The following is a 22428-nucleotide window of genomic DNA, read 5'->3' on the forward strand; positions in this document are numbered from 1 at the left end:
CAGACATTGTGTTAAGCACTGGGAATACAGGTGCAAATGTGAAGATAGTCCCTGTCGTAAGGCAATGCTATCCTAAGGCTACAAACTACCACCTAAGTGGTTTCATCAGAAGGGATTCAGTTCACACAGGGTGGCTTTCTGCTTATAACCCTAAGCTGACTAAGAAATACTGTAGCAAAGTCACCAGAAAGTTCTGTGGTCTCCTAGAGGAAGAAGAATTAACCTGCGATATTGCTCACTGTTCACCAGAAGGTGCTCAGACAACAAACTCTAAGACAACTCTTCCTCTCACTGACAAACTGTGAGTGAGCTGACTGAATACATCTAGAAAGTAAAACATAAAATGTGCTACAATCTCACTAAAATAGGAAAGTCTCCTATCTCTGCTTTCAAGCAACCATCCTTGATTTCTGGATCTCCCCTTCTTATGAATAATTTTCTATATTCATTATTACATAGGCAACCTATGCTGTAGCCATATGCAATATCTTATATAATGAAATTAAGAACTCCTCTCTAGAGCTACTCTGGAGTGCTCAGTTGATTGCTTCTGCTCAATCCACCCTCATCACTTTTAGTGAGTGGAAAGAGGGTCAGTGGGGTAGTCTCATATTCTTCTAGTATTTAAAGGTCATGGTATATTAAAAAGAGAGGCTGTGATTCTGGACTCCATAAGTGGGGAAAATGTTGGAATGAGACAAAGTGACTCTCGTCTCCATCTTACCTTCCACTGATATTTTCAAAAGTTCCAATTTAGTTCAATCATGTTCTAGTTCTGCCTCTTTGACCACTGGTCAACCTTGCCCTGTTCCTTGGCCCTGTCTGCACTCAAGGTCTCTGCCATTGTCACCACAGCTGTCTAGGATCTTTTCAAGCTCATCTGTTACTCCATCTATAGCCACAGCTAGTAACCAGTGGTGACTGCAAGCAGTCAGGAATGGCTACCTATCCCATCAGTAGCATGGAAAACATAGTTAGGAATAGTCAATCACTTGCCATGGTAAAACCTATGGTCAAACAAAGGGGAAGAGCTGAATTGTGTAATCACATGCAAAATTTCTCATTATCTCCTTGCATAGTTTCATCTTTGTCTGGAAACTAGGTTTGGCTAGTCCTACTTTTGATGTCCCATGGACTGTTTCCTCTGCAGCCTTTGGGGGACCCTCAGGTTCCCAGACAGAAAAAAAAGGCATGACAACCACTACATATAAAGCTAAACATTCTTGGATAAGTAATTTAACTTTTCAATGTCTAAATTTCTCATGTATAAAATGAATGAATCAATCAGTATTTATTAAACACTTTTTATGTACCATTCCCTGTGCTTGTAATTGGAGATACAAAGAAAAAAATGGAAAATCCTTGCTCTCAAAGAACTTAACAATCTTGCTGGACAGGAATAGAAAAACATAATAAGGAATGTTACATGTAATAAGAAAAAAGCTGACCTCTAATATGAATTATAAAGAAGATTGGAGGGAGATGTATTTAACCCCAGTCTCCTGCATGTAAGTTTCTCACAAATTGGTTTCTTTTGGAGAAATTTATAACAATTGCAGGACAGTAAAAAATAAGAGGATCCAACAGTGATTTTTAAACTTTTTGGTCTCAGGATCCCTTTATATCTTTAAAATTATTGAAGACCCCAAAGAACTTTAGTGTGGGTTATATCTATTAATATTTACCATATTAGACATCAAAATGAATAATTTTAAAATATGCATTTGCATACAGAGTGATTCATATAACTAAAAAAGGAAAATATTGGATGTTGGAGGGGATGTGGGAAAACTGGGACACTAATGCACTGTTAGTGGAGTAATGAACTGATCCAACCATTCTGGAGAGCAATTTGGAACTTTGCCCAAAGGACTACAAAAATGTGCATACCCTTTGATCCAGCAATTTCACTTCTAGGGCTATATCCCAAAAGAGATCATAAAAATGGAAAAAGGTCCCACATGTGCAAAAATATTTATAGCAGCTCTTTTTCTGGTGGCCAAGAACTGGAAATTGAGGAAATGTCCATCAATTGGGGAATGGAGAATTGTGGTATATGAATGTAATGGAATACTATTGTGCTATAAGAAATGATGAATAGTTGATGAAATCCACCTTCAGAGAAAAAATTGGTATAGATTGAATACACACTGAAACATGCTAGTTTTTACTTCCTTTCATCTTTCTTTTGAGTCTTCTTGTACAAAATGACTAATATGGAAATGCTTTACTTAAGTGTACATGTATAACCTATATATGATTGCTTATCTTCTCAGAGAGGGGGAAGAGGAAGGAGGGATAGAATTGGGAACTCAAAACTTTAAATAAAAATGATAAAAAAATTTTAAACCCAAGAAGGATAAACCCATTATAAGTTAACATATATAACATATTTTTATGAAAATAACTATTTTCCAAAACAAAAATTAATGAATGACATTATTTTACATATGTTTGCAACTCTCTTTAATATCTAGCTTAGTAGAAAAGAGCTAGATTCTCCTTTCTGCTTCTTCATTGAATCTATTGAGATATGTTGTTTTGGTTTAAGTATATAAAGAAAATCTGGACAACTATAGATTTGCAGTTAGGGAAGGAAACTGTATTTTAATGACCTCAGATAATTGTGAATATTCCTCTTTGACACTAAACCCAAACTCAACCAGTGGTAACTGCTTAAAGGTTTGTTGCAACGTGAAATCTGAACCCATCTTTTCATGACCTGTCACATTAAATCCATTGGTCTACCTTTGAATGGATCTTTTACTCATGTATGATTTGGTATTAATATCATGCATTGATCCTTTGGAAAATGTTGGTTCACTAAGTGGAACCAATGCAGAGCTTTCATTCTACAATATCAAAAACTCACATGGATTAATATCCCCACTAATCTCATTAGAAGAGATTTTAAGTTTTGAAAAGCTATCAAGCTACAGTGGCAGTTTTTCAAAATTCTAATTTGTGTTTGAAAACTTGTATTTTATCACTGGCAACAAATAACATCAAGTATTTTCCTTGAAGTGATAGGTTTGCTCATCTCATTTTTGAGAAAATGTCGAACAAATAATAAATCCGAATAACCATAGTTTGCCATTCTTTCAAGTAAAAATGATATTTCAGTCATGAAAAAAAAAAGCAGCAACCTCAGCTCTCAACTCAAACAATACCACAAGTGTGTTTCTTCAAGGTAGCCCACTGAACTTTGGTATCTAACTACGAGGTGGAACCCTAATGCACAGAGTGCTGGACCTGGAGGTTAGCAAGATATCTTCCTGAGTTCAAATCTGGCCTCGGACACTAGCTGTGTGACCCTGGACAAGTCACTTTGCCTTGTTTGCCTTAGTTTCCTCAACTACAAAATGGGGATAATAACAGCATCTACCTCACAAGATCAAATGGGAAATAATTGTAAAGCATTTAGCATAGCGTCTGACACTTCTATGCCGTGTAGATGTTAGCTATTATTAACTGTTATTGCCCTGTCCTATCCCTTGCCTCATGCCAGGTACTGGATGTGTCTTAGTACTTTTATCCAGACTTTTCCCCCCAAATCCATATTAGTTAGGATAACATTAAATACACAAGATACAACAGCCAAGAATTTATTCATATAACAATGAGAATAAGAGGTCGCAAGGGCAAAAATAGGAGGCTCTGGGCTATGGTCAACAGCTGTGGGTGTGTGCTGACTAGGCACAGCCAGCTCAGGTTTCATAGAAACTGAAGCTTTCCTGCTTTATCCTTCCGCTCACAGAAAATTGCTGAGACAAAAACCCTGGAGGGGAAGGGGCAACAAATAGCAACTGCTCGCTTCCTCTAAGTCTACCTTTTCCCCACTCAGAAACACAGAAGGAAATTATCTCTAAGGGACAGCATCAGTCATCTCACCTAAACCTTATCTAATCACCACAGTCCACAGAATCGTGGTCAGCCTCAGCACCTTCATCAACAGTTTCTGTCTCTCTCTGTCTCTCTGTTTGTCTGTCTCTGTCTGTCTCTGTCTCTCTGTCTCTCTCTCTCTTTCTTTGTGATACTGGAGCTTAAAATGCAGGAAGCTTAAAATGCAGGTTCCCAAAATAGAAGGTGAATTCCATACTCTCATCCTTAGTCCAGCTTCTCCCCTTTCTGAGTGGTTCTTCTCAAATTCTTTGGAAAGCTCTCCCTCAGGTCCACAGCCATGGTGCTGGTGGTTCTGGGTAAGTATCTTGATCTCCATGCTAACTGTGATGCAGGGTCACACAAACGTAACAGGGATAATCAAGGGAACTTCCTGGTCTGTTGGCCTGGGGCACTTTCCGTGGAACTGGTGGTGTGGGTACTGACTCCTGTGTTCTGGCTTAGCTTAGGACTTGCACTTTAGGATATCAAAACAACCCCTTATAGATCACTGTGTGTATTGAGGGGGGTGGGGGGGCCATTGTAAACCAAAGATGATTGGTGATTAAACCAAGAAGAAACACCCACTCCGCAGTCTATAAAAGAAGAGGAGAAAGCTAGGAGCAGGAAGAGTATCCCTCTCCTACCCATATGAAATTTTTGATCCTTTACTCTCCAATAGGACCAATGATATTGTGATGGTAATGTCTTGACTGGAAAACATTGTCAACCAAATGCAATGACCAAGAGCACAATGTATGGAACATTTCATATGAGGAACAACTGTGTCTACTTTGGACAGTCTGGCTTAGAGATGCCCACCTCTATATATTAGCCTATTCTGGGACCAAAATTTACTATATTTTTCTTACAAAGTTTCATTGACACCTTTCTTTTTACATCACAGACATATTCCAATATCCACCATACTACACACATACATATATTGAACCCTTCTTGTAACATTCAAAAATAATTACTGACATTTTTGTCAGTACATTACTGACAGTGAATAGAACATTCTCTATCTGTATGTCCATCCTGCTACCTCTCCCGAGGAGAGAGTCTGTTTTATTATCTGTTCTCCAGAGCCAAGATTGGTTATTACAATCAGTCTGAGTTGGTCTGACTTAGTCTACACTGTTCTCCTGGTTCTGCTTACTTCACTGTGCATTAATTCATAAAGGTCTTCCAATGTTTCTCTGAATTCCTCATATGCATTGTTTTCTTATGTGCAATAATATTCTATTACATTTATGTAACACAACTTGTTCAGTTGTTCCCCAAGCAACCCATTTATTTCTAGCTTGCTCCTAACCACAAAGAAGGGTTGCTGTGAATATTTTGGTCTTTCTACAAGTAGTGTGTACTCACTCTATGGCCTTACCCTCTCTGAACAAAGAGTTACTTCTTCCTCTTGGGATTCTAGGGGAATCCTTGAAGGGTTAGATGCTACCAGCTCTGGCCCCCATTCCAGATAGGTTAGCCTCACTGTTGACTACCCTTGTCTAGCATCCCAGGTCTACTTAACTACTTAACCTCAATTACCTTTGATAAAGGGAAATTTGCTTCAAATATTTAGCAAAAACAAAAACACAAAACTTTCCTCTATACCTCAGGGGCACACCTTCCTTGGTGCCACACCTTGGCCTTGAGGGGCAGTGGACTCAGACTTCACTTTCAGCTTAGTATGGTTCCCACCAAGTTCACATTCCAATGCGGTATTGCTGCTATATGAGTTCCTGTCTCAGCTACTGCTGTACTGGATCCCAAAGGTTGTTACTTAGCTATCGATCAATCAATAAACATTTATTAAGTACCTGGGTAATGTGCTATGCCCTAGGGATGTAAAAAATAAACAAAAAGACAGCTCCAGGAGCTTACAATCTAATAGATCAATGCTGGGTTGGCTGCAAAATCTAGTATAGATTCCACTTCCATTCACCTGGACTTTCAGTGTTATGATCCTTCAAAACTTACAGGGTCAAAGTGTCCAACTTTCTTCACCTAAAATGAAAGAACATATGCCGAGCAAAGGACCAAGCCCCATATTCAAAGGCCACTTATTGGCCTCAGAGGTAGAGGGTCCAAAGCCTCTCCCGTTATAGCACCCTTCAGTCAGGAAGAAGTATTAGGAAATATTATAACCAACGGAAGTCACCTTTACTAGTTCATTATGGAAGTGCCTGCTAATTTACAAGGTGAGAAGGCGAATTAGTCTCCATAAAATGGGGTAGTCAGGGAAGGTTTTAAGGCTCAAAGAATAGTCTAACCAGTTTCTTTTCTTTTCTTTTTTTTTGCTTTTTCTTTCCCAAAGCTACCTAATTCCCATTGCATTTGACGAGGAAAACTGTGTAGATATTTTTGACCCGAAGTCCTGTGTTTTTCACATTGTGAAGAAGTCCAACCCTGCTAAGAAATGTGAAGCTCTGAGTGCTTCAGGTTAAAGACTTTGGATTTCTCTCCCATATTGATAAAGGAAAGAAGGAATTCACTGAAACCTGGAGAAGAATTGCACTATTGGATGGAACTACCCTTTGCTCCAAATTCACTGTATTCTCCCCACTTTTCACCTGCTTCCATATAACTTGTTTTCCTCAGGTTTGCTGTGGATTATAATTTTTCATCTACTAAATGGAGATAAATAAATTATCTTCCTCAAGCTTCACTACATTTTGGCTTATGGAAAGTTCCTTCTTTAATGGATTTCCTCTTTATTTTGAGAGTGGTGGTACAACCATTTTGGAAAGCAATTTGAATCATGCAAATAAAGAGACTAAAATGTCCAGAACCTTTGAACTAGAGACTCCATTACTAGGCTTATACCCCAAAGAAGTCATCAATAAGAAGAAAATCCTCATATACTCCAAAATATTTATAGCAGCATTTTTTTGTGATAGTTAGAAATTGGAAACAAAGTATATGCCCATTAATTGGGAATGGCTAAACAAATTACGGTACATGAATATAATGGAATATTACTGTGCTGTAAGAAATGATATAAATCCAGAGAAACATGGAAAGATCTATAGGAACTGAAGCAGAATGAGATAAGCAGAGCCAAGAAAACAATATACACAGTAACTACAACAATGTAAATGGAAAGAATGACACACACAAAATCAAAAGTAAAATGTAATAAAATTGTAAATATCAAGCAGAACTCAAATTGAGATATGAGAAGAAACACCCACCCCATGATGGAGGGAGGAGATTCACAGCTATTACACATAACACATGCTTTCAGACTTCCAATGTATTGATCGGTTGGGCTGACTTTTTTTTCTTCTCCAAAAAAATACTATTTGTTCTATGGGATGGCTCTTGGGGAGAAGAAAGAGGAGGAGAAGCAGTACTTGGGATAATTACGGTGACATGAAATACTGAAAATATTAATAAAAACTTTAGAAAAAAGGAAAATATATAGTGATGACAAACTCACTACCACACTACTTCACTGACACTCTTTTCATTATTTTATTTTGGTAACAATACCCGTTGATGAGACCCACCCCCTTCTCCCATTGATGAGTTCCTCCTGGAGCATCCACTTTGTGAAGTGGCCCAGGCCAGCTTTCATTCCCCTTCCAGCCCAAATCTTGGCTTCTTGACTTCTAAATCAAGCTTCCTCCCTCCCTTCCTTCCTTTCTTCCTTCCTTCCTCCCTCCCTTCCTTCCTTCCTTCCTTCCTCCCTTCCTTCCTTCCTTCCTTCCTTCCTTCCTTCCTTCCTTCCTTCCTTCCTTCCTTCCTTCCTTCCTTCCTTCCTTTCTCCCTCCCTTCCTTTTAGAGATCCCACTGTTAGGCATATACCCCAAAGAGAACAAAGGCTAACAGAGAGAAATATCTTATATGCATCACCATATTAATAGCAGAACTGTTTGTGGTATCAAGGAACTGGAAACAGAAAAAGAGTACCATCAATTGAGGAAAGACTGAACAAATTTCAGTACATTAATGTAGTTATTAATTAGTAATTAAGAGTTTAAGAAATGATAGTTATGAAGAATTCAGAGAGGCATGGGAAGATGTATGAATTGATGCGGGGAACAGTAAACAAAACCAGGAAAACTATATATTCAGTGATTACAATTGTGTTCATCCTTCATTTTCAAGGAAGACCATGACATCAGAGAAATAATGACATGACTTGCACTTGGCTTTGTTTTGAGTGAGGGAGTTCTGTGTCACCAGTCTCACTTTCCCATCCTGAACCATCTGGATCCAGTGACCAAATATTCATCAGGATGACTGGAGGTGACCCAGGATGCAATGGGAGACCTTGGTCTTTTAGGCTAAGGCCTTTTCAGGTACTCACTTAAAGTGAGGCAATGCCCATTCGTAAATAGGCCTCTTTAAAAGGTAGTCAAGGGGATGGTCTCTTTAGTGGAAAAGAAAAAATAAAGAGATGAATCACTCTAGGAGGGGCAGGAGCAGGGATTATATACATACAGAGGGCACAGGGTGTGTTAAATAGGAAGGGATGATATCTAAAAAAAATAAAATTAAGGGGTGAGGAATATATTGGGAGGAGAAAGGGAGAAACAGAATGGGGCAAATTATCTCTCATATAAAAGAGGAGAGAAAAAACTTTTTCAATAGAGGGGAAGGTGGGGGCAGTGAGAGGGAAAAAGTGAACCTTACTCTCATCACATTTGGCTTAAGAAGAGAATAACATGCACACTCAATTTGCTATGAAAATCTATCTCATACTACAGGAAATTAGGGTAGAGGGGGATAAGCGGGATATGGGGGGGAAGACAGCAGGCCAGGCAAATGGGACAAGGGGATAATTAGAAGTAAACACTTTTGAGGAGGGATAGGGTCAAAAGAGAGAACAGAATAAAAGGGGGGCAGGATAGGATGGAGGGAAATATAGCTAGTCTTTCACAACATGACTATTATGGAAGTCTTTTACATAACTATACATGTATAACATACATCAAATTGCTTACCTTCTCAGTGGGGATGGGTGGGGAGGGAGGAAGGGAGAGAAGTTGGAACTCAAAGTTTTAAAAACGAATGGTAAAAAATGTTTTACATGCAACTGGGAAATAAGAAATACAGGTAATGGGGTATAGAAATTTGTCTTGCCCTGCAAGAAAATAGAGAAATTGGGGATAAGGGAAGGGAGGGGTGTGGTAGAAGGGAGGGTAAATTGGGGGAAAGGGTAATCAGAATGCATGCTGTCTTGAAACGGGCAGAAGGGAGCAATCGGGAGAAAATTTGGAAATCAAAATCTTGTGTCCAGTGATTATAATAATGTGAATGGAAAGGACAAAAAACCTCAAGCTGACAACTGTATTATAATAAAAAAGCTTGGCCTCAGAGATGAGAAAGTATACTACCCTCTTCCTCAAAGAGGTAGATAACTGTGGACATGGAACACTGCAAAACAAACTGCCTGGGCCTTACTCCCCGAGATTAGCTGAGAAAAGCCTTTCTAAGTGGCTAGTTCATTCTTAAGTATGAAGGAATACATCCTGGACATCTAGAGTAGTGAGCTATTCTAAACAACTTTGAGGCCTGAGGTAGGGCTGTCCAACTGTTGGCTATACATCAAATTCTGCAGTTTCCCTCTCCCCACTTCCCTGCTTTTTGAAATCACAACTATCACACAGGAGATAAGACATAAGACAAAGCCAGAGAAGACTGCCATTTGCCACTTTTGGTACTTGTGTACCATGGTCAAACGATTTCAATTCTCTAAGTTTCAGTTTCCTTGCTTATCAAATAGAATGGTTTAACACGTGTATTCATTCCCACCTGGCACTGCAGGGAGTGTGACTTATAAGCTTTAAAATGCTCCAGGAGTTGGAGCAGACATCACTGAAGGTCATCACCAGCCAGAAACCCTCTCAGATTCCCGTCATGGACACTTGCCTGCATCAGTGGGTAAGTTTCCTAAGGACGTCTATCTCTCTATCTGGAAGAATGAGCAGGATCCTGGGTTTTGGGGAGTGGTTGCTTCTAGGGATCCATCAGGGCCCTGACATGGGTCTCTCCTTGGTGGCAGTGGCTCCCACAAGAAATTGTAGAAAACTTTGCAGCCCCTGGTTTTCTTCTTGTGGGACAGGGCATCTTCCTCCCTCCCAAAAAAATGAGTCTAGCCTCTTCCAGAAAGGCCTCCCTGAGAATCTGAGCTGCTGCTGTTCCAATAGCATCTACTGTGTCCTATGTGCACCATCATTTACATCTTATGTCCATCCTATGACCTTAGTGACACAGCTTAAAGGAGAGCAGAGACCACGTGGGACCTATGCCAAGCACTCAGTAAGGGCTCACTACTGGTAGGAGAAGAGACAAGGGAGACTGTAGAATAACACACACACACATACAGACACTCTTGACAACTGAGGAAATACAATCAAAGCATTTTATTTTATCCTCAAGTATTTCAGTGCATCAAACAGCAGAATCCAAAAGGTGAGAGGCAGCCAAAAAGGGGGCCTGAGGCACATAGTGAGGAGCTTAGAGGAAGAGAAGCCAGAAGGCCTTAAGAGCTGCTCGTGCCTGCTCCACCATCCTGGGGGCCAACCTATGGAGGACAGAGCAAGGGGAGCGCTTCCCTAGCCTCACTCACTCCCCCATCCTAGAGCACCTGTGACCACAACATGGAATATCTAACAACCATTTGGGACCACAGGATACACATTCTGATGATCACTTAGGACTACAACACAAACCATCCCCCTAGAATGGGGAAAGGAGGTATTGTGGACTGAACTCTTGGATTCCTGGTTACACATATATGCACCCACCCAACCCACAGAAGGAAAAATGAAAAGGTAACTTGGCCAGCCCAACTGCTGAGCAGACTTAATAGAGGAGGCCCTACTCTCCATTCTTCTCCATAGCCTGGTGCCTCTCCCAATCCTCACCCCCACCCCAACTGATCAGAGATCTGGCTGAGCACTAGCCAGATCCTGTCCAACTCTAATGGAGAGTTGGAGTTGGAGACAGACCTAAGGAGGGATGAGGGTAAGAACAGGGTCACAAAAAAGAGAGGAAAAAAGAATGCTTGTTGTGGGTGCCCAGAATGCTGGTGGAAATAGGGAGGGGGTGCAGAATTCTTTCTCTTTCACCCTCTTTGAAGACTGCTGAGGGGAAGAAGGCAGGAGACAGTGGAGTCTAAAGGAATCCGGGATGGGCTGAAGGAGAAGATAAAGGATGGGATGAGGATCCACCTTTGCAACACACAGCCAAGTCAGGTCAGATCCCACACAGGCTGGGGGAAGGGGCAGAGCTCAGTGGAAGCCAAGGTGAGTCGACAGCAGCAGATCTAGAACTGGGGAGGGGGTCAATGGAGACATTTTTCCTGTCCTCCTTCCTGGGCCTTAATTCTGGGGGAGATGGGAGATATGCCATCTAACCATCCATTCCCATCTCTCTCAGTGCCTTGTCAGTCTCCCATCCCCAGAGTCTTCGGGTGAGAGACCTAGATAGAGGGTCAGAAGGACAAGATGACCCATTTCAATGTCCTCCTTGAAGCCTGTGGGCAATAGTGAGGATGGTCTTCAGGGCAGGCATGAAGCCAGATACCTCACTGAAGCTGCTGCTGCCCACCACCTGGGTGTGTACTGCCAGGGCCTGCTCATAGCTGCCAGCATCCACACATCGGGAGACCTCATGGAGCCCAGCCAGGACATTGGGAGAGAGCTATAAGGGTACAGAAGGCAAGAATATGTCCAGGTCAGTGGATTTTTTTAGGGAAAGACCCATATAACACCAGACTTCCCACTGTGGCCAGAGGATGCAGCTCAAAAAGCGAAAAAGGAGAGGTACCCACCATTCCCTCCTGCAGCTTCTCATAGAGATATTCCAGTCTTAGGGCTACCTCCTCTACTTTCCGTTTTGTTTTCTAAAAGTAAGGGGAAAAGATCTGTGGGCATGAGCTGGACCAGGGACCAGTTTTGGACAGCACTTTTCTCCACCCTGCCATGGTCAGTCAGAGGGGTATAAGCTAGCCCAAGGGCCTGAGCTGGAAGTCATCCCTGCTGTCCCATTCCATATGCTCCCCAAAGATCAGAAGGAGGAGGAAGGCCCCCCCGCCCCCTGCTGTAAACAACCCTCCCTTTCTCACCCTCAGGGATTAACACTTCCAGAGCATCAAATCCAGACACAGTTAACACAGTAGGGACAAAGGAAGCCAGGGAGGCTGAGCAGGGACCCACTGCTAAGGGTATAACTTGCAGACTGTCCTCTGGGGAGGGAGTGGAGGGCAGGGTTCTGTCCCCCCCAAAGTCATACGCACAGGGTCAGAGGCTGACAAGGCGCAGCGCTGTAGAAGGGCTTCAAAACTGGTCTTCAAAGGCTGGTGCTCCAGGGGCATCTCCTTCTTCTTCACTTGCTCAGGTGGCAGCTGCTGAAGCTGCTAATAAAGGATAAACAGGCCAGTCAGATGGTTAGGTCCATCTAGACAGAACAGCAGGACACACAGAGCAGAATGGATAAACAGATAAATTGTTTTTCTCTTGCATTCACTACAGACTGACTCCATGGTCCCAAAAGCATCACCGTGCTCCTTCCTGGGAAAAGGTGGCCCTGGCCCCTGGGGTCTGAGCTAGCTCTCACTCTGTAGAGCACACCAGAGAGGGAAGTTAAAACATAAAGTCTCTGTGTGCAGGGGGATTGAAGGAAGAAGCCCCCACCCCCACCCCTCCATTCATCTTACTTGCAGAGTGAGCTCTCCTGGAGCTCCTGGGGGAGCTTGACCCACGCCAGAGATGGGAGGGCCAGGCGAGTAGGCTTCTCGAGGATTAGGGGGCAGGTTCCCAGTAGGAGCAGTGATGGGGGCTGGTGGAGTAAACATCTCAGGCAGCTAAAATGAAGAATATGAAGGGTCACAGGCTCAGCTGGGGCTTTCCTGAAGGAGTGGGGGAAGGGGTGCATCTGAGGGAGAGGTGGGTAAGTGGGGTTGTGGGAGGGGAGAATGTTTGTGGACGTTCACCTTTGTTCTTTGGAGGCCTCCCTTGGAAGCTGAGGTATCTCTGCAGGGTTCTCGGGGTCCTGTGAGGCGCAGAGGGATGAACAGAAAGAAGCATAAGGGACTATGGTCCCCAAGTCAGTGGAACGGGGAAACAGGAACCTCACCCTGCCCTCCGCTCCCCACCAGATGAAGCAAATGCATGTTGCCATTCATCCTCAAACATTTTCCTTGACATTTTCCAACCCTCTGAGGGCCCAGAGTGTTGGGAGGAGACAAGACTAGAAATCAAAAGGGAGCTTTCAGAGGGAGACTGATTGTTGGGGGAAGGAGGAGGGAAGGAGGATGAAGGGAGGAAGAAGGAAGCAACTGACCTGAGTGGGGATCCAGGGTGCCAGTGGCTGGCAAAGTTCTAGAAACTGGAGCACCGGGCCCTCCGGGAGGGCAGTATGTCACAGGGAAACTGACAGCCGGAACTAGAGGTTGGGAACCAGTGGTGGGTGGCAGACCAGGCCCAGGGGCCCAGCCTGGAAATGAAGGAGACAAGCAGGGGGCCCCTGCTACAAAAGTGGAGCCAGGAAATGATACTCTCTGGGGAGCCATTGATGGAGGTGGCCCAGGGAAAGGCTGGGTGCCTGGGAAGCCCACAGGACCAGGGGCTTGGGTCTGCTGCGCTCCCAGCAGCTGTGGTTGAGGCAGAGCTGAAATGCAAATGGTAAAGAGGTTGGTGACCCTATCTGACTCAGCAAAAGGATAATTAGCACATGAGCCCAGGAACTGATCAGAGGGAGGAATGGAAGAAAGGTGCCTGCCATGACCAGGCCAGAACTCAGGAAACCTTTCCTGGTTACTTTACTCTCAGCAACTCACTCACCTGGCCCTCCTCTAGGACTGGGACGGGGAGCCAGAACCAGCTGAGCACCTGCTGCCCTAGAGTCCCTTGTGCTCTGGGTTCTGGGGCCTGGATAGGGGCTTGAGTGGGTGAGGGCCATTGTTGCTGAGGGCTGAGGCATGAAGACCCCTGCTGGAGTTGAGATCTGTGGAGAGGAGGGGAATCCAGGAGTGTGACAGAGACCAGGAGGTTAGGGAGGGGATACAGAAGGAAACAACTTCCTATCTTCTATTGGTAGAAATGATCTACTGCTGTTTCAAGGCAAGGCCAGCCAGGAGTTGGCTGTGGTTATGAATCTAATCCGGGCCTTGCAAGGGGAAAGGTTTTCTCAAGGAGCAAAAGAGAAAGGGCCAGTTCATGGAGGTATTCTCAGCACGTCCCTGACACCCTCAACCTCAAGATCTGAGATCCATCATTTTCTGGATTTAGTGCTCAAAATGACCTTCAGACTGATCTTGTCTAACTCTTATTTCACAAATGAGAAAACTAAGGCCTGGAGAATAGAAATGATTTTCCTTAGGTTACAAGAGGACAGGAGACAGTAAAACTGCTCTTCTGTCCCAAAATGCAATGTCCCTTCCACATATGTGAACATGCCAGGCATGCCTCCCCACCCTTCCCATCCCACTGCATGGTGGACCTCACCTGGTGAAGAGGCTGGAATCCTCCAGCATAGGGCTGGGCTCCAAGGCCTCTAGGCTGAGGAGAGGACCCCACTGGGACCCGGGGAAAAGGGAAAGGAGGAGGCTGCTGGTCCAGGAGCCTGGACCCTTGGGCATGGAAGAGGCGATCTCTCAGCTGCTGGACAGAGGGCTGCAATGGCAACAACATGGAGAGATGAGGCCAAGGGCCCACACTGGCCTGACCCCACCTCCTTCGGCCAGGGGCTTACTCACTTGAGCACAGTGCTTGGGGAGATAGCTCATGGCCGTGGAGAGGCTGCCCTGGGCTGCCAGGAGGCTGGCATACTGAGTAACTCTGTGGGCCACAGCAGGGCCGGGGACATCCCCCTCAGAGCGCTGGAGCATCTCTGGACTCCTACTAAGAACCATCACCTTCTCCATCAAGTCCTTTGGTGACAAGGAAAAGGAAAAGGTCAAGGGTGAGAAGTCTCTTTGGTCTGATGAGCTTCAACTTCAAGAGATTTCCCAGGGAGAATGGTTGAGGGGAAGTCTTCTGACTATACCACTAAGGGGGTTACCCCACATAAAAAGGTTGTTTCCTCTCTGTCCCCAATCCCCATCTTCCCTTCTATTCAACTGGCTCAGATCCATCCAAACAAGGTCAACCTCTCCCTCATTCCAACCCCAGCTACCTCAAAGAAGGCCCCTAACCCTGAGGGACCTCACTAGTCCCAACAGTCTCTGGTCCTAGCTTTTTTGATGCTGTGGCAGCAGACCTCGGAGTACAGCCATCAGTGACTATCTCAGGATCCACATGGTTCCATACCTGCAGAGCCATAGGCGAAGAAGTTTGGTGGATTTTTGCCCAGCACTCCACCAGCCGCTCCACATTTCCTGAGCAGATGTAACAAAGGCAGGCTTCTGCAGACAGTGTTCCTCCACCTTCCTGCTCTAAGCGGGTCCCCAGCATATCTGCAGAGAGAAGCAAGCTTAGCTAACATTGGAAATCCAAGCTCCCTCCTTGTGTCTCTCTTCCAGAAGGGCATCCAGCCCCAGAGAAACATGGGTTCCATGGCTGGTGACATGGGGAAGCTGGCTCCATTCAGTGGCAATAGCACACCTGGGATGTGGCATGGCAGTCAGACAATGATAATGGTTTGCCTCATATGACCACAGAGATGAGGTGAGAAGGAAGAGGTTCAGGAAGGAAGGAGGTTGGGCACACCCACCACAGAGCACAGGGAAGTCTTGGTGGCCACAGTGTGTCAGCAGCAGGGCCAGAGCCTCTTTCCAACTCTTCAGACTGCACGAACAGGCCACATTCTTCCATTTCTGCTCCACCACGCAGGCCAGAAGCTGCTGAGTGGAGAGAAAGGCTGTCAATACTGTGGCCTGAGGGCACCGGGGGTGGGCACTAGGAAGAAGGGTTCCCTACCAGCAGAGTGGCTGGGAAAGATCAAATGCAGAGTGCAGGCACCACATTCACACACTGGTGTAATGCCCACATTATATGGTCATGTTCTAAGCATTCACTACATGACACGCAAGCCCCAGGTCTGTGTTTGAAGCAATAAGTCCTCTCCTCCTCAGCGACTGGCACGTACTGAGGCAATCTTGGATTTCTTCTGGGCAAAGTAGCGCTGCTGAGTCTTCTGCAACAACTGTTCCCCACCAGCTCCAGCCAGGATGATGGCATCCGCAAACCTCTCTTCCTTGAGGCACAGTTCCACAGCATGGTCTAGTTCTCCCAGCAGCAGGGCTTGGCTTAGCAGGCCATCAGTGTCTGCAAGGAGATGGCCCCCCCTCCCTCCATCAGGCAAATCAAAGACCTTGACCTTTGTTTCTTCCCCAAGAACACCTTCACAAACATAGGACCTTGTGCCCTTCCCCACCAGAACCTGTAACCCACACCTTCAACAACAATGTACAGGACACGTACCCCCTCCCAGACCTGAGTCTCCCATCATTTCCATGTGTGTGTATATATGTGTGTGTGTGTATTTATGTATGTGTGTGTATATATATGTGTGTGTGTATATGTGTGCATATATATGTATATACATACAGACAGACAGACAGACCCATAGCCCCTCTCCCCTTACCCAACTCCAGAAATGGTAGCCCTCAAAATTTCCCTTACTTGGCCCCCTGCCCAATATACATAAAGGACTCAGGTCTCCCTCCCTTGCAGTTTGTCCAGGACTATTGCAGCCTGGGGAGGGTCCTAGAAACCACTCTAAAACTGTGTATTGGTGGAAGCGAGCATTTAGCTGGTGTTGGAATCTTTGTCCCTCAGGCAGAAAGGAAGACTGGGAAAGGAGACACTATGTAATGCTGCTACATAGCATCTCCTATGAAGCCTTTCCCAACAGGCCAACAGGATAAAGCAACCCCTGAAAACCACATCAAAGGAAAAGCTCAGACAACGAGACAAAGCAGGAGAAAAAGTAAAATTGCTCAGAAGTGGAAAGCTGCTATTTGTACCCAGGAAACACCTTTCCCATGGCCTCTGCTCCATATGGGAGCAGGGGGCTCCCTGCCTGCATTTGTACAAGCCTGGACAGAGTTCTCGCTCAGGTAGGGGTACCTTCTGTGACAGGGATCTCCAATGGGGTCATGTTCTGAGGGACAAGCTCATCAAAGAAGGCAGAGGATGTAGCCAATTCCTCTGAAGAGCATCTGGAGCCCTGCACCAGGAGGGGAAGGGTGGAGAAAGGTGACAACTGAGGATCTGCACTCAGGGGCAGCCTATTGGTCAGCTAGGGGAGCCCGAGTGAGTCCATTCCCTTGTCTGTCCCTTTAAGGGTGAGGGTGAAGATAAAGCAAAGGGGCAGGAAGGTTAAATGAGCTAAGGCCCAATCCCACCTGGGGAGCTGCAGTGGGAGCTGAGTACTAGGACAGGGAAGGTAGCCTGAGGCCCTGAGACTGCCCTCCCATAGCCTTTGAGAATGTCCAGGGCTCCCACCACACCTGCCTGCAGAAGGCTTGTCTGTCCCAGCGGAGGTCATCTCCTTTGGGGTGAGGACTCTCACCTACTTCTGAACCACTCCCCAAACATGCGACCATCTGCAGGAAGAGAGCTATGAGCATCCTCTCAGAATGACCCTCTGTCCACCTTCCCTCAGTCTGGGCTGGTGTGGGTCTCAATTTCACACAAGGACATGGAATGAGGAGGATCATGGTGTGCACTAGGGAGGTGTGTGCTGGGGGAGACAATGGGGCTGCAGGCTATGTTCTCAGATGGGTTTACTCTCCACTGCCTTGAGGCCTTGCTCCCTCTGCTTGCCCACCAAGGCTCCATAAATCTTTTCAGGGTCTTGTCTGGGAACCCTTGGCCAACTCCTTCTGGAATCTTAGAGAGGAAAAGCACTGAAGCCCAGGTGACCAGGGCTACATGCCCAATAACAAGGAAGGAACCAATTTCTGTGTCTTTCCCAATAAATTCTCCTGCTCTCTGAAATGGACATGAATCTGAATTGGAGAACAGCTCACCTTCTCATAAAGTTCCTCTTTACTATATCCTAACAGCTTGAGGAATCTGGTCCTGGATTCCTGTTCCAAGGCCACCTAGGGAACCATGGGACACAGAGGGAAAGTCAGTCAATCAGTGAATGGGCCTCTCTCCTGAACCACTCTAAGCAGAGGTTGTTCCCAAATGTCACATTTCTTCATATTACTGAAATGGTTTGGACTGAGGTCTCAAGAGAGCAAAGGCAAAGACTCTCTCTCCTCCAGCTTAAGTGTTCTGCTCTGAATTCATGGGAGCTGACTTCCTTTTAACAGCCTAGGGACTGAACTCTTTCTGAGCTCTGCTTTACACCCCAAATGCACTGAGCCCCATTTTGTTCTGCCCTGGTACTCAAGAGCCAAACTTTCCCTGTTCCTTTGAACCTAATGCTCTACATACAGGAGGAGACTAACTCCTTCCCCTTCCACTGCTCTGAGACAGAAGCCAAACTTCCTTGCACTCTTTCCAATCTAGGCCCACTCCAACCTTTCTAACTTGGTTCTTTGCACCTTGTTTGATGGTTTTGCTCTTTGTATCAGGACCATGACCTGAATCCCACTCCACCCCCTCCTGTGTCTCCTTTCCCTAGAAATGCTAACATAGGCTTCAATTACAATCTAGATTGATGGCTAGTGATCAGTCATCACCCAAACCAATCTCTGCTGTCTCAGGTGAATCGAGTGGCAGAGTCCTAACTTTTATCGAAAAATTGAGGCCAGTGGCCATGAGTTCCTTCTTCCCTCCTCCTTGTCTCCTATCGCTCTGGTATCTTCTGCTATTTTCTCTTCCTTCACTTCTGCTTCACATGGTGAAGTGGCATTACTTCTTACCAAGGTTAACCCCTTTACATGTTAAATAGCCCCATTCCATCCCATCTCCTCCAAAACATTGCCCTGTCATCCCTTCTTTTACTTATTTTCAATCTCCTTCTCTACTGGCCCCTTCCCTCCTGCCTACAAACATACCCACATCAACCCCGTCCTGAAAGGACCCTCACTTGATCCTTCCATCCCTGCTAACTATCGTCCTGTATCTCTTCTGTTCTTTGTAGCTAAAGTCCTCAAAAAAGATGTCTATAAGAGATGCTTCCATTTTCTCACCTCATTCTTTTCTTAACCCTTACAATCTGGTTTTGGACCTTATCATTCCACAGAAACTGCTCTCTCCAGTTACCAGTGATCTTTTAGTTGCCAAATTCCAGTGGCACTCTTCTTGACCTCTCTGCAGCCTGTGACCCTGCTGATCACTTTCTCCCCTTCATACTCTCTGCCCTCCAGGTTTTCAGGATACCTCTCCCTCCTGGTTCTCATCCCACCTCTCTGACAGATCCTTCTTTGTATCCTCTTCCAGACTGCGCTCTGACCATAAGTGTCCCTCAGGGTACTCTTGTCCACTCCCTCTATACTGTGGTACTTGGTGATCATATCAGTTTCCATGGATTTAATTACCATCTATCTCTATGCTGATGACTCTCAAATCTACCTAACATGCCTCAGATTTTCTACTGACCTCCAATCTCACATCTCCAACTGTCTTGGAGACATCTCAAAAGGGATATCTAGTATACATTTTAAATTCAAATTGTCTGAAACATACCTCATTATTTTTCTCCCTAAACCTTCCCCACCTCCCACCTTTCCTAATACTGTAGAGAGCAACACTATCCTCTTGGTCCCTCAGGTTCAAAACCTAGGAGCCACCCCTGATTCCTCGCTATCTCTCATCTTCCATAACCAATATGTTATCAAGACTTGAAGATTTCATCTTTGCACCATCTCTTGAATAAGCCTCCTTCTCACCTTTGACCCTGTCCTTTCATCCTCTCATGCCTGGAATATTGCAACAGCCTACTGATGGGTCAGCCTGTCTCAGGTCTTTCCCTCGTCCAATCCATCCTTCATTCTAATGTGATCCAGTCATGTCACCCCCTACTCAACAAACTCCACTGGCTTCCTATTGCCTCCAGGAACAAACATAAAATGCTCTGTTTGGCATTCAAAGCTCTTCACAACCTAGTCTCTTCCTAGCATTTCAGTCTTCTTATACCTTAGCTTCCTCACTGTTCCACAAATTAGACTCTATCTCTTGGCTCTGGGTTTTTTTCTGGTTCTTTTCCATAACTGGAACGCTCTCCCTTCTCTATTTTGACTAATGACTTCTCTCATTTCCTTTAGCTCCCAACTAAAATCCCTTCTTTTACTGGAATCCTTCTCCAACCCCTCTTAATTCTAGTGTCTTCCCTCTGTTAATAATTTTCTAATTAATCCTATGTACATAGATTACTTTATATAGATTGGTGTGTTTCTGTCTCCCCCATCAGACTGTTGCTCTTAAGGCCAGAGACTTTTACCTCTTTTTTATCTCTAATGCTTTGCACACAGTAGGTACTTAATAAAAGTCTACTGATTAATCTCTTCACCCTACGTTTCTTCCCCTCTTAGTCTCTATTTAACATTAGTCATCCCTTATAAACATTTATTTCGAGTCTCTTTTCAATCTTTCCATCATCAAAATATTGTGTAAAAAAAAAAAATATTCTGTCTGAAGGAAAATCCTGGAGTTCTTTTCAGGTCCCCTGCCTTGCCAGACTCTCCCTGACCCCACACCATCTCCCTTAATACCTTATCTTCAGTCAATCTAGCAAGTTCCCATTCCCAGATACCTTTCTGTGGTCTTCCTTTACACCCTACAAGCTACACAAGTCCTTCACAGCTCACCACTCCTCTTCTTCCTTCCTTCCTTTTTCCTCCCTGTGCTCAAGCCTTCAGCAAAGGCTTCCCTTACCACTGTGTGCCCAGTACATGACTAGGAGACTAGGCGTGGGACAAAGCCTCTGAGGAGGCATAGGATCCACTGAGTCACATACCTTCAGGAACTGCCAGATGTCCCTCTCAGAGGGCGATGAAGCTCGTTGGATCTGGCTTTGACAGTAGTTCAGGAGACTACCTGACCCTAAGGCCTCCTGCAGTTCCTTGGAGCGTGCCAACAGCTCAGACTCTGTGGTAACTTGACTGATGAAGATGAGGTAGGAACCAGGTTGTGGCATCTGCTGGGTTGGGGGACTGGGCAGACCAAAGGTAACCAGTTTCCCCCCAAACTGTAAAAAGAAGAAAGATCACATATATTCTAGCTATGTGTCAAAGGCAAGAACATGGCCTGCGTCTACCTTTCTCTTTCCCACAGCCACTAAAGAAAGCAGCACCCTGGGGAAAGGACAGACCACTGTCAGTGAGATCCTGGACCTGAATTCCAGCTCTGCCCCTTGGGTGACTCTAGACCAGCCACTTCAGCTTTCTAGGCCTGAGTTTCCACACCTTTAAAATGAAGAACTGGACTGGAGAGTCTTTAAGTTTGCTTCCCTCTCTGAAATCCCATGACCTCCTAAGTAAGAGACATCAGTCAGGCTCACTCACCCCAACCAGAGAGACCAGACACAGATGGGAGCCTGGGACCATCAGAGAAGGAATCACATGCCAGACAGAGTGATACACAGGCTAACATGTTTGGACAAACTGACCCGAAAAGAGTTTCCTTCAGCTTCAGGCTGCTGATGGATCCCTAGGGAACACGCCTTCCTCAAGCACTTTGCCAGACAGGACTAAGGCAGCTCATACTTCTGAACTGTGCCCAGGCTTTGCTATAGACATCTGTGTTTGTGAACAAAAACTGGTGGGAAACGTTGATGGCACCTTGGACTCTTCTCTACCCTCTCTCCAAGCTGTCACAGATGAAGTTCTGTTCCTTCTTCTTTCAGGAGATCTTGGGCACCTTTTCCCACCTCTTGATCTCCAATGCCACCACTATTTTTGGTCCCTCGTCACCTCGCTCCTGTTCCTCGCAATAGCCTCCTAACTGGCTGTTCTGCCTCCAGTTTCTTCCTAGGCCACATCAGTGTCAAATCAACATCCCTAAAGTATACACAGATCTGACACTGCACTACTTATAAGCCTTCCTCACTACCTCCAGAACGAAGGCCAAACTCCTCTGCCTACCAATCAAAGCCCTCCATATTTCTGTGCCACCCTTTTTTTTCAGCCTCTCATGGGTACCCTTGGCTTCAGCTTGCCAGGCCTCCTGTTCCCTTCACCCATGAAATTTACTCTGGACTGACTTTTCCCACAAAGAATGCTTCCTGCTCTTCTCTTTGACCATTCAAACCCCACCCACTTTTGAAAGTCCAGATTAAGGGCCATCATTGTCATGAAGTCTCCCTTGACTACCTAGCCCATAATGAACCCCTCTCTCTGAACTTCTACAGGTCCTTAGTTTGAATCAAAGTTTGGACACCTGGCTGTTACATCTGTATTCCAGCACAGACTAAAAAGGAATACATTTACATTACTCTTTACAGATTACAAAATTTTAAAAGACATTATTTCATAAATAAACTAATTAAAAAGAAAGATTTCATTTTATCTTCATATGCCACCATGTAGTACAGTGGAACGAGCAGTAGATGAAGTCAGAGGGCACAGGTTCAAGTACTGGATCTATCCTATGCTATCTGAGGGGCATTAAACAAGTCACTCAAAATTAACATTTCCTTCTGTGCAAAATAAGAAAGCTGAACTGAAAACCCTCTCTAGTCCATTCCAGCTTGAAA

General features: G+C 45.0%; 1 protein-coding gene across 11 annotated transcripts in view; it reads right to left on the bottom strand.

The window, feature by feature from the left end:
• Window positions 1–10238: 10238 nt before the first annotated feature.
• SEC31B (SEC31 homolog B, COPII coat complex component) overlaps window positions 10239–22428 on the bottom strand; it is a 30143-nt gene continuing 17953 nt past the window's right edge. For 6 of the 11 annotated variants that reach the window (XM_072619993.1, XM_072620008.1, XM_072620046.1 and 3 more), the window contains exons 11-26: window positions 20692–20922; window positions 17810–17884; window positions 17288–17383; window positions 16905–17004; window positions 15922–16100; window positions 15547–15676; window positions 15144–15289; window positions 14591–14764; window positions 14340–14507; window positions 13677–13839; window positions 13177–13503; window positions 12827–12885; window positions 12551–12697; window positions 12131–12250; window positions 11666–11737; window positions 10239–11535 (exon numbers count right to left, since the gene is read on the bottom strand). In XM_072619993.1, coding sequence (XP_072476094.1) covers window positions 11350–11535; window positions 11666–11737; window positions 12131–12250; window positions 12551–12697; window positions 12827–12885; window positions 13177–13503; window positions 13677–13839; window positions 14340–14507; window positions 14591–14764; window positions 15144–15289; window positions 15547–15676; window positions 15922–16100; window positions 16905–17004; window positions 17288–17383; window positions 17810–17884; window positions 20692–20922 — 2373 coding nt within the window. In that variant the 3' untranslated portion in view covers window positions 10239–11349. The remainder of the gene's footprint in view (window positions 11536–11665; window positions 11738–12130; window positions 12251–12550; window positions 12698–12826; window positions 12886–13176; window positions 13504–13676; window positions 13840–14339; window positions 14508–14590; window positions 14765–15143; window positions 15290–15546; window positions 15677–15921; window positions 16101–16904; window positions 17005–17287; window positions 17384–17809; window positions 17885–20691; window positions 20923–22428) is intronic. The other 5 variants (XM_072620062.1, XM_072620051.1, XM_072620023.1 and 2 more) reach the window with 3 other exon arrangements.

The sequence above is a fragment of the Notamacropus eugenii genome, chromosome 1 (assembly GCF_028372415.1).
Source record: "Notamacropus eugenii isolate mMacEug1 chromosome 1, mMacEug1.pri_v2, whole genome shotgun sequence".
In the NCBI taxonomy this organism is placed as follows: domain Eukaryota; kingdom Metazoa; phylum Chordata; class Mammalia; order Diprotodontia; family Macropodidae; genus Notamacropus; species Notamacropus eugenii.